The sequence below is a fragment of the Hylobates moloch genome, unplaced genomic scaffold, assembly GCF_009828535.3.
Source record: "Hylobates moloch isolate HMO894 unplaced genomic scaffold, HMol_V3 SCAFFOLD_23, whole genome shotgun sequence".
Classification (NCBI taxonomy): Eukaryota; Metazoa; Chordata; class Mammalia; order Primates; family Hylobatidae; genus Hylobates; species Hylobates moloch.
Genome location: NW_026652298.1, coordinates 21,046,815 through 21,062,056, shown reverse-complemented (window position 1 = coordinate 21,062,056; position 15,242 = coordinate 21,046,815). Strand labels below are relative to the sequence as shown.

Sequence of the window (15,242 nt, the reverse complement as noted above, 5' to 3'; positions counted from 1 at the left end):
AAGGTTTACACAGCCTGCTGAATGCCTCATAACACTGCCTCCCACATGGGGCTCTGCCAGGCCCCTACCTCCTGCCCTCTCCTTTTTGTCTAGGAGACAGCCACTGTTCCTTTAGCTGCTAGCACAGTCTCCACAGGTCCAGACACCGTGTGAACAGTGCTCCCTGGGATTATGCAAGGCAATGACCCTGACTTCACTTCCGAAGCAAGCCTCATGACCCTTTAATGAGTCCAAATCCCTCTTAGGGCTACAGGACTTCTCAGTGGTGTCAGAGAATAATTAATAGATGATTAATACAGATAATGAATCCGTATCTTTCTCCCCTATTAGACTACTAGACTAGAGGCTCTGCAAGGGCAGAACCATGTATGCTGTCTTGTTGGTGAAATTTTTAAGTTATATTTCCGTCTGATGGACCCAGACCAGACACAGAGTAGACGCTCAATAAATACATGTTGCACTAATGAACAAATTCCCGTTTTCTGATCCCTGACTGCTGCAGATCCTACTCCTACCTTGAGCTCTTGAAGCCATTAGCCCTGAAGCACTCTCTTTGGAAGCATTAATGACCTCTACATTAGCACTTTTCCCTCTGTCTTAGAACAGGAATTGTTGGCGCCAGAAACTAACCATCGCAACCCTCCAGGCCACCTCCCTGCATATCTGACTCCAGTCATCTCCAAGACAAACTGGCTGCCCTGCCCTCCCCAGCTGTACGTGGGGATACCCTTTCCTAACAACATTTTCTTTTTTGAGCTACTTTTGATGTTCATTGTAGCCCAAATTTATGAACATAAAATTATGGGGTGGGTGAGGATGGCAGGGGGTTGGGGGGAGACAGTGAGAGAAGCACTCAAGGTAAGGGTGGCATGAGGGGCCCAAAGTGTCATCTGCTGGTCAGCATGCCACTGGTGATGCTCAGTCTGGTCCTTGTCACCAAACTTCTCCAAAATCAATGGCCCTCAGCTAGGGACCAGTGTCTCAGGGATCTGCTGAACATAAAGCTAGTTTCTGTAAATGAAATCATTTTCACTTATCACCTATCATCAAACATGAAAGTGTATGTGAAAAGGTTTTGTCCCTAAGATATAACATAAATGACAACAATAATATACCAAGCTTACTTCACTCATATCCTTGGAAAGCTAGATACTTCTGATTAAAATTAGTAAAAGTTGCTCCATATACAAACGTGATGTCAAAATTTTCGTAAGAATTGCTAAATCCTGTGTCTTCCTTTAGGATGTGCCACCCTTACCTTGAGTGGCATTGCCTTTGAAGCCCAAAGCAAATATTTTCTTTTAAAACCTGATGGTTTTAAACTGTCTCTTCTGAAGTCTGTGAGTCAGTTCCAGTTGTTTATTGCACAGCCAAATTCAGAGAGATTAAGGACACCAAAGTTTTTTTAATGAAGAAGATCAGTTTCTTTTAGTCATAAAGATTGTTTCTATCATATCATTCCCCAGGTATTGACATGGCAACTCTGCTCTGTCTTGCTCCACAGACCTACGGGTACTTAGTGAAGTCCTGTGTTCTGTCAGCCACTGGTCCCAGCTAGTTCATGCTTGGCACAGGCCCCAGCCTGGGGTGGACCAAGAGCCCACCCATGTACATCACACGTCAAGCTTCAACCTTGCAGAAGAGAACAGCAGCAGCCAAGGATCACTGTGACTCAGTGATCAGGGAAGGATGTATTCACAGCGTTATCCTATTATGGTCTGTTTTGTGTAATTTAGTCAGGTATCCAATACTATTCTAGCAGGAGGCATGATTTATTTTATTTCATTGGTTTGATGTTTTTGTTTTGTTTTGTTTTATACCCTTTAAGGTACCCAGAGTCCTCAGAGAGGCCAGATGGCAGCTGAGTTGTTTGGGATTAGTGAGTCTGCTTTGGGGCCAAGGACAGCCACCGGGAAATCTCCAGCTGGGCCTGCTTTCTCTTCCCTGCTTCCTTCCCACCCGACTCTCACCTCTGTGGAAACTCCCAAAGTCTCAGAAGTCGTGATTTTTCCGTTGGCTGCTGGGGTTAAAATTGAGCCACCAATGCCTTCCTATAGGGAAGGGGGAGGGTGGTGGATGAAAAAGTGAAATTCCTCCTCCTGAACCTTATACAGGAGATTTCTTACCCGAGGGAATTTGAAACTGTTCCGGAGAGAATTTCCCCAGCCCAGCCTAATTTTTACCAATCTGAGAAACTGCACCTCCCACTTCCCCTTTCCCCTCTTGAATGATCTCTGTCAGGCTGTCCGGGCGCTGCTGTAACTTCTGAATGTTACAACATAGAACACCACGGTTGTCAAGTAACAATGACGGAAACACTTGCTCCCTGAGTTGAGCATTGTATTATTATATCAGAATAGTCTCTAGCGAGGGAGAGAGTATATTTCTTCATAAGGGGGAGGAGAGAAGCAGGCACAGGCCTCCTCTTCCAGCTGTGTCTCTTCTAGCTGGTCAGCATCAGGATTGGGTCTGAAATGTGAGCAGAAAACACAGGTACATTATGGTCCAAAGCACCATTCACAGAACCAAGGCTCCCATCGTGGACAACAGGCTAAGAAGAGATTCACAGTCTCCCAACACCTTATTCATGGACCAAACAGCCACAGATCATGACGGAGATGGCTAGAAGGAGTGCATTCCCCCAGTAGACACACCATACCTGTGATTTCCACCATCCGCGAAAGAAGGGCAGCCCTCATCAACCACAAATGCAGAGTTATCTTGAGGGTAGATGGTGTAGTATTGAGGAGGACTTGACATGGCAGCTGCTGCCCCTCCAGAGGTTATGAGGCTGCAGGGGCTCACCACAGACGGCAGGTAGCTGGTATTTATCCCCAGAGGCTCTGGAGAACCATAAGGAGGAGGGATGTACTGCACCACAGTGGCCCCATGGAAGGTGATGGGTTGGTTGATACCAGTGAAGACAAATGATGGTCCTCCTGGTGTCTGTTCCGAGTCCGGGACCCTTTCCTCACTTTCTTTGCACAACTGGCAGGAGAGCATTTTGAACTTGCACACAGCAATCAGGATGAATGTCACCCCAACTGACAGCAGGACGGGCCCAAGGAGCTGGGTCCATTCAAAGTGGGAGACACCTTGGTATTTGATCCAGCCCATGACAGTGAATGTGATCCCCACCAGTCCCAGAAAGATGCCTGAGAAGAGCAAGGTGGCCCCCGCCTTGTCGTCATCGGACACCTGGATGTCAGCCGTGCTGGGTGTGTAAGGAGTGACGGAGAACACATTGACAGGGAAGTCCTCCAAGCGGCCGCTGCCCTGCTCCATTGCTCCTTGTGGGCTCACCCTGCTTCTTAGAGTGGAGAGGATTGTGAGAGCCAAGGAATCACAGGTCCAAATTAGTTATAGAAGAACTTAGGGCTTGTGCTTAACAGGGTGTAACACACAGAGGGCTGGACCTTGTTTAGAAGAATAAAGGTCTGAGAAATGAAGCCTGAAGTTTTCTCATGTATTGTCAACAAGTGGAGGTCTCTGTTTTGCAAGTCAATGACAACCTGTCTCTCTAATTCGCATTCATTCATTCACACATTCAAAAATTAACTTATTGAGCCCATCTTTCTTTTTCTTTTCTTTTCTTTTTTCTTTCTTTCTTTTTTTTTTTTTTTTTTTAAGAGTGTGGGTCTCACTCTGTCACCCAGCTGGAATGCAGTGGCACAATGATAGCTCACTGCAGCCTCAAGCTCCTGGGTCAAGCGATTCTCCCACCTCATCCTCTCCAGTAGCCAGGACTACAGGCACACATCACAATGCTCAGCTAATTTTTAAAATTTTTTATAGAGATAGGGTCTCATTATGTTGACAAGGCTGGTCTCAAACTCCTGGACACAAGTGATCCTCCTGCCTTGGCCCCAGGAGGTACTCTTCTATAGCAATTTAAGACACTACCATAAGACCCTGTTTTTGTCCTACCCAACACAGGTTTGTAGAAATGGCAGAGCTCCCTCAAGGGTCTCCAGCAGTGAATGGGACCCTTGATATATCCACACATGCACAGGAGTCTAACCTGATTTTCCTAGTGGTTCAGCTCATTAGGAATAGACAGACACCTATTTCTTGACTGCATGTGTATTCCTATCTACTTCACGAACCCCTAGCTGTGATGATACTGAAACTTTAATAACAGTTCTCACAAAGCCCTGAGATCCTGTTCTTTTCTGGCCAGCCCCACATGCCTTTTGCTTTCTGCATTTGGGGAATAATTCCAGCCTTGGGAGAGGAACAACATCATAGGAAACCTTTTTATGCACTGCCAGGGGTTGAATAAGCATCAGATATGACCTGGTTCACTGGGACACATGCTTTGGACCCTCCCTCCATGGTGGCCACACAGTTCCTGGTCTTCGAGGTGAAACAACCAGCTGTGTTTTGGAGCCTACTATGTTTTGCAACCAAACCCAAGTTGATGTAGAGAAGATCGTTTAATTTTGAATAACATTATCTGTCATTCATGACTGCAAAACTTCCAAAGAGCCCCATGAGTTTCTTCCTCCACCAATTAATAACTGTAGCCTTCTTTCCTTCCTAGACAGATTTTATCCAAGCAGACACTCTCTGCAGTAGTTAAATATTATAATAGCTCTCTTTTGCAGAATTGAGAGGGCTGCCGTCTTGCCCTAAGGCAGGGCTTCCTAAACTTCCCTTGACAAAGAAATCACATGGGCCACTTTTTTGAAGGACAAAATGTGAGCTCCCATTTCAGACCAACAGAACCAAATATCCAAGGGAAGGACCTCAGGTGATTCATCATCAAGAAATCTTAGGAAACCCAACCCCATGTTAACCTTAAATGCTTCTAGGAGACCAAAGGACTTTTTTCCCCATGAAAATGCCTCTCCCCGCTAGAGTACAAGGCTTGTAATCTCCTACTTCACTGCCAAACAGATGGGAAAGCAAGCAGGTGACCCCTGAGGTATCTTCCTGGATGTGCCTTGGAGCAGCAAGGCTGGAGTGGGGTTGCTATAGGAACAGACTGTCCTTTTTCCCACTGAGCCAGATCAGAGATCCAGGAAAGCCAGATTTTCTCTTTAACTATAAATTTCTGGTAAGTTAGCCTGACATTATTTTCAGGTTCTTAACTCATAAGTTAACAGTCAAAACAATCCCTGACATTTAGAAAAAAGCTAGGATCTCAAAATTGTCTTCTAAATCACTCAATTTATGTTTTCCATTTGCTTTTAGCTATATCCACTGAGAATAACTGGAAAGCCTGAGAGAGTAGAGGAAACAGATCACCCTCCTTTAGACAGCTCATGAATGCAAACTGGAACTGCTTTCAGAGCAGAAAGATCAGAAAGTTCTCTAATTACATTTTCAAAGTGAGTTTGACTCAGCTACTTCTTCCAAAAGCCCCACCTCTGTCTAGATGGTAAATAGCAATTTTTTTTTAAAGCTAACCAACTGAATTCAACAGCATATTAAAAGGACTATATGCCATGACCAAGTGGAAGGCAAGGCTGGTTCAACATACAAAAATCAATCTATGTAATGCAGTATATTCACAGAATGAAGGGGAAAAAAAACCATACATGATCGTCTCAATTGATGAGTGAAGGGGAAACATTTATTGAATACTTACTATGTACCAGGTGTAATTCTATACATTTAATATAGGTGACATAATTTCATTCCTTTAACAACCAGGTTACAGTCAAGAAAACTATGCTGATTATTAAGCTATGGTGACTCAGCTCCAAACCCACCTTTCTAAACTTCTCTTTGTCTCAGACTCTGCAAAGCACACTTTTCCTTTCCCAGGCTGCTCCTGTTAGGCTCTGCCAATAGGGGGTGCTACAGGGAGACTTCCAGGTGGGAGGAAGGAGAAGGCACTTAGCAGTTTCTATTTTGCTTGCTGTTACTGTCAGTGTCACTCCAACAACAGTTCTTCATCCTGGCAGTAACAGTTCCAGTTTCCAGAACCCTCCTCCTGCCCTCCAATCAGCCTCGCTGTGCCCCTTCAGGAAAACCAACACCAGCCACTCTTCTTTGTCCAAGCTCCTGAGATACCAGCATTAGCCAAGTGACATTTTCCACTCAGAGAGCTGCATCCCAGCTCCACAAGGGCCGTTATCCAAGCTTCTGCTTTCTAATATAAGCCCAACCTCTTCCTTTTGTTCCCCCAGCCTGTTTTCACTAAGTCTAAGTGGCCTTCGTGTTTATTTTTTGCCTTTTCAATCCTCCAGTATCTGTTAAACTAATTTCCTATATCAAATTCTCTCTATTAAAATAACTGGTATGGTTTCTGTTTCCCTAAGTGATTCTGACTGATATGTCGTATTCACAGTGGGGTTAGGAAACACACCTGTGAAGATGGGATTCTGGAATTGATTTGGTCGTATTCTTGGCCTCAAATACAATGCTGAGTCCTCATCAGTGAAACATGGGATATTAGTAGATCATGGCATTAAGTGGCATCAAAACTAATAAAAAGAGCACCTGTAGTAGGCTGTGATAAATTGCCTATTGGGGCAAATGCCTTGGAGACCAACTGGCTGCTACACTTAATCACTATGACAATAATGATGGACTGCAAGTTCTGTGGGATGGAGATGGCCACTTCAGAATGCCCTGCAATACTTATAAAAAGAAAAGTAACAAGCTCAGGTCTTTAAATTCAGCTCAGGTCACAGTTAGAGAACCAGAGAGTTTCTGTGGTGGTCCTAAAAGAAACTTGTATCCTGTATTTACAGGGCTGACATCACCAAAAGTCAACAAAATTTAAATAGATATCTTTCTATATAGCTATACATCTGTGGAGGCTACAGCCACTCCATCTTAGGGCTAACCCGCCTTGTTGACTTCTGTCTAACTCTTTCCAGGAATGCCTTTAAAATGTCTGTTTTGGAAGGGGAACATCACACAATGGGGCCTGTTGTGGGGTGGGGGGAAGGGGGAGGGATAGCATTTGGAGATATACCTGATGTTAAGTGACGAGTTACTGGGTGCAGCACACCAATATGGCACATGTATACATATGTAACTAACCTGCACGTTGTGCACATGAACCCTAAAACTTAAAGTATAATAAAAAAAGTCTGTTTTATCTACTGTTCCTTGCCTGAGAGCATGTACTTACTGTAAACCCTGCTCTTAGATCAAAACAACTTTAATGTTACAGTACTTACCATAAATCCTGACCTTAAGCAATTGTTCTACACATCCCTTCTGAAGCATACATACCCTTTCCCTGAGGCATGTAAGCTCTGGGTCTGGTGAGTAACGGTACAGGATCCACCATCTTGTCCCACGGCTTCCAGGAACATTGCCTCTGTTCTTAAGTCCCTATTAAATGTTCCTTTCTGAGAAACTGGATTTGTCAGCCTCTTTCCTCAGCCTCTCAGCTTCCTTGGCCTTTGAGGATAGGTTTGCATAGACCTTCTTACCACGGAACAGTATCTGTATCTACATGCGATTGGTTCAGTTTCTCTGGAGATCCCTAATAGGCAATGATACTTAAAGTATCTATGATAAGTAGTGATGCTGTACAGAGTAATCATAGATAAAACCACAGCACAGGCCTCCAGGGTTTTAGAGAAAATCCATGCTGCTTCTGCAAGCAGCTATTCTCCTTTTGAGACACAGCTCATGATTCTTTACTGGGCCCTGGCTAATAGGCCCTTCATCACCCTGGGACACTGAATGACCCCAGAGCTGCCAATCATGACCTGAGCATATCTGACCCACACAACTGTAAGTTTGAGCATGCACAGCAGTGATTCATTATCAAGTAAAAATGGTATTTAAGAACTTGGACATGAGCAGGTCTAGAATTATAAGTAACTACATAAACAGGTGGTTCAGAGCCTTACACTTACTCTTACTGTGTGGCGTCTTCTCCTACAATCCAAACCTATGGCCTAGTAGGGAGCTCTTCCCAGCTAGATGACTGAGGAGAAAAAATCTTAGGTCTTGTGTATACATTATTCTGCACAACAGTGGACTGCTGAAGCATTATGATACCCATCAGGAGTGTCCCTGAAAGATGCTAGAAATAGGGTAGAATGGAAATCATAGCGAACAGAACTTCAAGCAAGACATTTGGTTGTCCATGTTGTCTGAGCTGAGAGATGGCCAACAATACAATCGATGTTGGTTCATAGGCAGAGGTGAATGGTGTCCTAGGTTTCAAGGACTCAGAAAGAACGAGATTGGAATGTGAGTAACAGGAAGTATGGTGAACAATTATAAGGATATCTCAAAGTGGGCACAGAGTGTAAAGATAGTTGTGTTCCCTGTGAACACTCACCCAAGGGCATCCACTGCAAAGGAGGCTCTACCAGTCAGGTGAACAAGCTGGTGTATTCTGTGGATATCAGTCAGTCTTTTCCCCCAGACATCAGAGTGTTTCCTTGATGAGCCCATGTACACAGGATGCAGGCTACCATGATGAAAGGGATGAAGGCAATGCATGAGCTTAAAACTGGTAGCTAATCTGGCTACTATCACTGTTGAGTACCTAACCTACCAAAAGCAGAGACCAATGCTGAGCCCTCAGTGTGGCACTATCCCCTGAAGATCACAGCCAAGTATCTGATGGCAGCTGGATCATGGTGGACTCCTTCCAGGAGGGGCAGCAATTTGTCCTTACTCAACTAAACACATATTCTGGGTTATGGATTTGCTCTCCCTGACTTTAATACTTCTACCAGCATCATCGTATATGATGTACAGAATGCCTTATTCACCATGATGGTATTCTGCAAAACGTTGCTCCTGATCAAAGAGCTTAGTTCACAGCAAAAGAAGTACAGCAATGATCCTATGCTCATGAAATTCATTGCTATAACTATATCCGCTATCATCCAGAAGCAGCTAGCCCAATAGAATGGTAGAATGGCTTACTGAAGGTTCAGTTATAGCACCAGTAAGGAGATATCACCCTGATTAGATAACATCTTGGGTAGGTTCCCTAGAAAGAGACACTGAGGGGGTCACTTGAATGCCATAGATTTGTTGGAGAATGCTCTAGGAAACAATGCCTAATGGGGGTGAGGGTAGCCAAATTGCACAAAGGGAAAAGTTGAACTATGATGCAGTTGCAACATAGGCTTCAGCTGAATGCTTAGGTCTTCCTGGAGCTTGAAAGCTGCTTCAGAATTGTTCCAAATTGAGGTTAAGGTGCCAGGCCTTTGTATTCCCGTATCAACCAGTCACTGAATGCAGGTTGCCACCAAGAGGGGGACATAATCTTGGTCAAGGCGGCCTCCTTTCCTGCTGAGGAAAATGCCCATAGAGGAGTGTAGTATGAACCGTCAGCAGGCAACACTTCTGGTAGTTGGGGGAATAAATGCCTCAGTCTTAAGGTGTATCTGAGCAGTGTTCCACAGCATCCGCCATAGATGTCATTTCATCTCCAGGATGCAGTACATGCTTTAAACCAGCAAGCAATATACAGCATTGCTTCTTTCACTGTCAGAATAAACGGGTCTAGAAATTAAGGAGAGAAAGTAGGAGTGACTCCTCTCACTATCACACCTGATAATCTACTCATACTATTTTTTCTGACTGTCTTTCAACTTTGACCGGGGAGATCTTAGTCTTACTGTTGTGTACCAAGGGACACAACAATAGAAAAGTGACACTGCCACTTGGCCATTCTGAGCTTCTCATGACCCTGAACCAGCAAGCAAAGAAGGGGTTGCTTTCCTGGCCAGGATACTTGCTCTTTATTACCAAGAGGAAACTGGGAGGCTACAACATCATGGGAGCAGAAAGGACTATGTTTAGAACACAGGGACTCTCTGGGACCTCTCTTCATATTTTTATGCCCAATAATAAAAGTTAAATTGTAATGACCGACACACAGGACCATTGTGGATTCAGATTCTTCCAAAAAGAAAGTTTGGGTCAATCCACCAGGTAAAGAACTGATCAACTGAGGCCTTGATGAGGGCAAAGGAAACAGGGACTAAGTAGTGGAAGAAAAGAGTTACAAATATCAACTAGGGACTCATGGCCAATTGCAGGAATAAACGTGGTAGCAGCTCTGCATAGCTTCTTCCTTAATTGTTATGTGTATATTTATTTGTATATACAAATCAATTTCTTTTTCTGCCTTTCCACTTTCCCCTTACTATTCTAGATAAATATTGTTGTCTGTGGTTAACTTTACAATTTAGTCTTTATCCAGATGGGATTGTGGCCAAATTTGAGAAGAAAGAACATTGCCCAGAGGTGAATGCATGAATGATTCTTGGAAGTTTGTATCTCCCATTTCAAGGAGAGGATGAGGGCATCTTTATTTGGACACCAGTTTCATCTTTTATGCAAAGCACAAAGTGGTTTTTGTTTGTGGATACAAGTGCAAATAATGTATAGAGGGCTGAGTGTGGGTGCTGAGAAGCCAAAGGGGTAGACGGTGGTAGTTATCAAGCTATTGTCCCTCAGGTCCAAATCCATCCTTCTCTACTGTGTTTTGTAGTGATGGGGCTGGAACTCCACAAGCCACATTTCACTCTGGCTTGCTATCAGGCATTGCCACAGGAGGTATTAGAGGGAGGCTACAAGGTGGAAGGAGGGAGAAAGTATTTGCTGTTTTCTGTTTTGCTTGTTATTTCTGTTATTTCACCTAGCAATGCTTCTTGTTGTAGTCAAAATTGGGTCCAGTTTCCAGTCTGTCCCCATATCCCCACTCTCATTGTACCCTTCACAGGTACTAGCACCAGCTGGACAGTGCTGTCCTGAGAGGTCTGGGTCCCAGCCCTAGGGGTCTCACCCCCAAGCTCTAAGCCCTGATACCCTAAATGCTTTGCATTGATTCCTCAGCCCTAGAAGTGGTAACTTCTTCCTATTACATCAATGTTTCTCTTTTGTCTTTTCAATCTTCTACTATCTGTTTAACCAATTCCCCAGATTAATTTATCCATTAAAAATCACTGCTGTGTTTCTGTTTTCATGAGTGGATTCTATCTGAAGCAGAAATGGAGGGAAAATTAGAGAGTGGCAGAGCTGAAATGGAACCCAGGTGGCATATTAGAGTCTCCTTGTGGCTTCATTCTCTAAAAATGCTTGGTGGCTCCAGTGCTGTTCCTGTCAGATGTATGACGTTTCTGAAGACACTGTGTAATTATTTTTCAGATTGCTGGGGATCAGAGTTGATAACCCACCAGTAGTCTGAATTTTTGTGTTTTATCTTAAAAGCCCTTTGAATTTTTCATTCCCCTCCCTGCTATATGGGGATTCTTTTTATTTTTTTAAAATATTAAAATGATTTACTGCCAAGCAAAATAAAAAGGTGAGCTTCCTACCTGTTTCAATGAAGTAATATTTTCTACATTATAACAATTTGTGGTATTTGTTAGAAATGCAGATTTTCAGCACTGTTGGCAATGAGTGAATCAAAAACCCTGGATGTGAGGCACATAGATCTGAACTTATATTATAAGCTCCCCAGATGATTCTTAGGCAGATTGAAGAGTGAGAACCACTAGGGTAGTGGTGAGGTGTTATTGCATTAAATATAATAGACTTGGGAATATACAGAATTGGGAAATTTGTCTAATGGCCAATTTCTCTATGCCTGATATCTCAACACTTCTGGGAGCAAATGTCCCATTAAAGGAAGTAGTTTTGCCCTGCTTTGATAGCTACTGCAGGCTAATAACAGGAAAGGTGGCAATGAGATGGTATGGCCAGGGACCAAGATATACCCAAATCCTGCCACCCACCCTTCCACCCCCCATGACTTCCCCATGGGAGACAGAGGCACAGAAGCACAGAACAAATTTACTGCTATAGGGCTTGAGCTGTAGAGAACCCCCCATGCACAGAACTCAGGTAAACTTGGCTAGAGCGCATGGCCAAGGCTGGAGGCCTCCCCTAAACTTGAACCTGACCTCAAAGAAGCATAGGAAAAGTGATAACCAGAGAGGGTCAGGGCATGCAGACCCTCTGAGGACAGAGATATGTGGAGGAGAATGAGAGATGACATAAAAGATGATTGGGTCTCCTTCTACCTGCCAAAAGGCTCAGCCATCTTACTGCAGCAGCCACGTGAAAGAAGGAAGTAGAAAGGAGCTCCATTTAAGCAAGTGCCCTTCTCAATCACAATGCTACACCCATGTGTAAACATAGTCCAATTAATCTAGAACCTAAGCAAGGAGATTCATAACTACTCCTTCCAGAGAAAAGCATCAGATAGAAGACTACACCATCCAGGAATTTCTTTGGTGAAAAAAAAAAAGAAGAATTCTTTTAAAACTAATGCCAAACTTTTTACCAGTACAGTATAATTAAATGGTCTCAAATGGCTGATAGTTTCAGTGGTCAAGTAAGGCTCTACCTTTAATTCTCAACCTTCATTTTTATTGTTAGGATGTCACATATAATAAAAACATATGGTTTTCCCTTGCAATTGTTGCTTGAGAATATTTAGCATAGAAACTTGAAAAACATTTGTTAACTAAGCCAACTTTGTGAGCAACCTTTGTTATTAAGTTGAGCTATTAATTCATTTGCTTTATCCAGAATTTTACCCTTTGTACTGGGTGGAACATACCTTCTTTGAAAAATGAAAATAATAGGCCGGGTGCGGTGGCTCATTCCTGTAATCCCAGCACTTTGGGAGGCCAAGGTGGGCAGATCCCTTGAGGCCAGGAGTTCAAGACCAGCCCGGCCAACATAGTGAAACCCTGTCTCTACTAAAAAAATTAAAAATAAAAATTAGCCAGGCATGGTGGCACGTGCCTGTAGTCCCAGCTACTCGGGAGGCTGAGGCAGGAGAACCGCTTGAACCCGGGAGATAGAAGTTTCAGAGAGCCAAGATCTCACCGCTGCACTCCAACTTGGGCAACAGGTTGAGACTTTGTCTCAAAAAAAAAAAAAAAGAAGAAGAAGAAAGAAAAGAAAGAAAGAGAGAGAGAGAGAGATAGAGAGAGAAAGAAAAGAAAGAGAAAGAAAGAAAGAGAAAAATAATAATTTACATTATTCACAACTTCTCAGAAAAAATGTAGAAAATAATAATTCAACCCTGAATTCAGAAAATCTGGCTGGTAAGTTTTCAAAGTTATTAATATTTTTTTCTTTGGGGTCCATGACAAAGAAAATTATTTTAATTTGTTGAGAACACATATATTCAATGTGCTATTTCCTTTTTAACAAAACTTCCTGCTACTTAATTCCCTTAAGTAAGGAAATCCAGAGGCCAATTCTTTGTGGTGGTGTTCTCAATGGATGCAGTGGCTACTGAAGAAACCTCAGGGCCCATCTTATTGAACTGTCTGTAGCAGTTACTTTATCTGATCAAGCTCTGGCCACGTCTTCACAGGCATTATCAATGGGAGTTATCTCCCTTAGGGCTCCCCGGCTCTGCTCCTTGGTCTCCAATTGCAGCAAATAAAAAGAACTGACTGAATCAGAGATTAAATGACATGTCTTAAGATGCAGTTCACAATGACAAATGAAAACTGGTCAACTAGGCCAGGTGTGGTGACTCACACCTGTAATCCCAGCAGTTTGGGAGGCTGAAGTGAGTGGATCACCTGAGGATGGGAGTTCAAGAACCAGCCTGGCCAACATGGTGAAACCCCGTCTCTACTAAAAATACAAAAATTAGCCAGCCATGGTGGCATGCCCCTGTAATCCCAGCTACTCGGGAGGCTGAGGCAGGGTATTCACTTGAACCCGGAAGGAGGAAGATGCAGTGAACCGAGATCACTTCACTGCACTCCAGCTTGGGCAGCAAAGTGAGACTCAGTCTCAAAAAAAAAAAAAAAAAAAGAAAAGAAAAAGAAAACTTGTCAACTAATATTAAATACTTTTTTAAAAATTTAAGTTAATGAATTGGTCCTTTAGCAAATTAGTCTTTAAGCAAATTGACCTAGATTCATTTTGCATAAATAGAACAAAGACCTGTAAAATGGCTACATCACTTATGTCTGTGCTTTTATCAAAATGTTCAAAATTAATTTTTCTGGAGGTTGGCAATATTTACTCAAATTTAAATTTTAATCTCTCACTAATTATTTATATATGGCTTTTTAGCACATTTAAATTTTTTTAAATAAGAGCACTCTTTTTGGTTTAGACTGCCTCTTTTGACCTAAGTTTTTCTTCAGCCATGTCTAGAAAGCAGTGCCACCTTCTTCCAAAGCATTTGTGATACTAACCTTTCAGGAAATTGCAGGAAATGTTTCATTTGCTAGATGGACTGTGGTTTATAATTAGGAAGGACTGTGCTTCTTACTAACACTTTGTATATCTACTTCCAGACTTTTTTCTTGTGCAGGTTCACACATCTCATAAAAATGGAATCTCATTAAACTTGATTTTTCTGGCCCAGTGCAGTGGCTCACATCTGTAATCCCAGCACTTTGGGAGGCTGAGTCAGGCAGATCACTTGAGGTCATGAGTTCGAGACCACCCTGGCCAACATGGTGAAACCCTGTCTCCACTAAAAATACAGAAAAATTAGCCAGGTGTGGTGCTGGGTGCCTGTAATCCCAGATACTTAGGAGTCTGAGGCAGGAGAATTGCTTGAACCCAGGAGGTGGAGGCTACAGTGAGCCAAGATCACACCACTGCACTCCAGCCCGGGCAACCCAGTGAGACTCTGTCTGAAAAAACAAAACAAAACAAAAAAGTTATTTTTCTTCAACTCATCTTTTTACCTAGTAGCTCATGTCATCTTTTCCAAATCCATACAATTTTAGTTTTTAATATTTTGACAAGAATGAGTGATGCAATTATAGCTGGAAGTTTCTCAAACAAGCATTACAAAGATATCAAATAGATATCAAAGTTTAAGCTCATTTTCTTCTCCACAATAAAATCCATAATTTGAATAAGAATCTAGGGTAAACCATTTTTAAAACTATGAATGCATTGTTTTGGCAAGTCTCTGGGAAAACAGCCTTAAATCTGAATGCGGAGAGTATAACTTGACACAACCTCTTTTTGGGGGGCTTGGCAATATTTACTAAAATTCAAAATGCACATACAATAGAATTAAAGAAGCTACACATATCTTCTAAGAATGTAACCTATACACTTACAATAGACACCTTACAAAAGGATACTTTAGCAGAATAGACAATGAATCACTATCTGTACTAACAAAGTACAGGGATGGGGAGCCCTACATGTCCGTCAATAGTGGACTGGCTAAATAACTTATGGTGGTAAAATATAAGGTTCTCTCTCACTGTTAAAGAGCAAGTCAGCTCTACACGCACAGGTATGGAATAATCTCTAAGATGTGTTATTTGTTGAAAAAGAAAGCAGAGTGAGTA

General features: G+C 42.7%; 1 protein-coding gene across 1 annotated transcript; it reads right to left on the bottom strand.

Annotated features, from left to right (window-relative positions):
• Positions 1-1,385: 1,385 nt before the first annotated feature.
• Positions 1,386-3,334, bottom strand: TMEM174 (transmembrane protein 174). Its single transcript, XM_032144914.2, has 2 exons — positions 2,660-3,334; positions 1,386-2,469 (listed from the first exon to the last, which is right to left on the bottom strand). The coding sequence occupies exons 1-2, from the start codon at positions 3,283-3,285 to the stop codon at positions 2,364-2,366; spliced, it is 732 nt and encodes a 243-aa protein (XP_032000805.1). The 5' UTR covers positions 3,286-3,334; the 3' UTR covers positions 1,386-2,363.
• Positions 3,335-15,242: the final 11,908 nt, after the last annotated feature.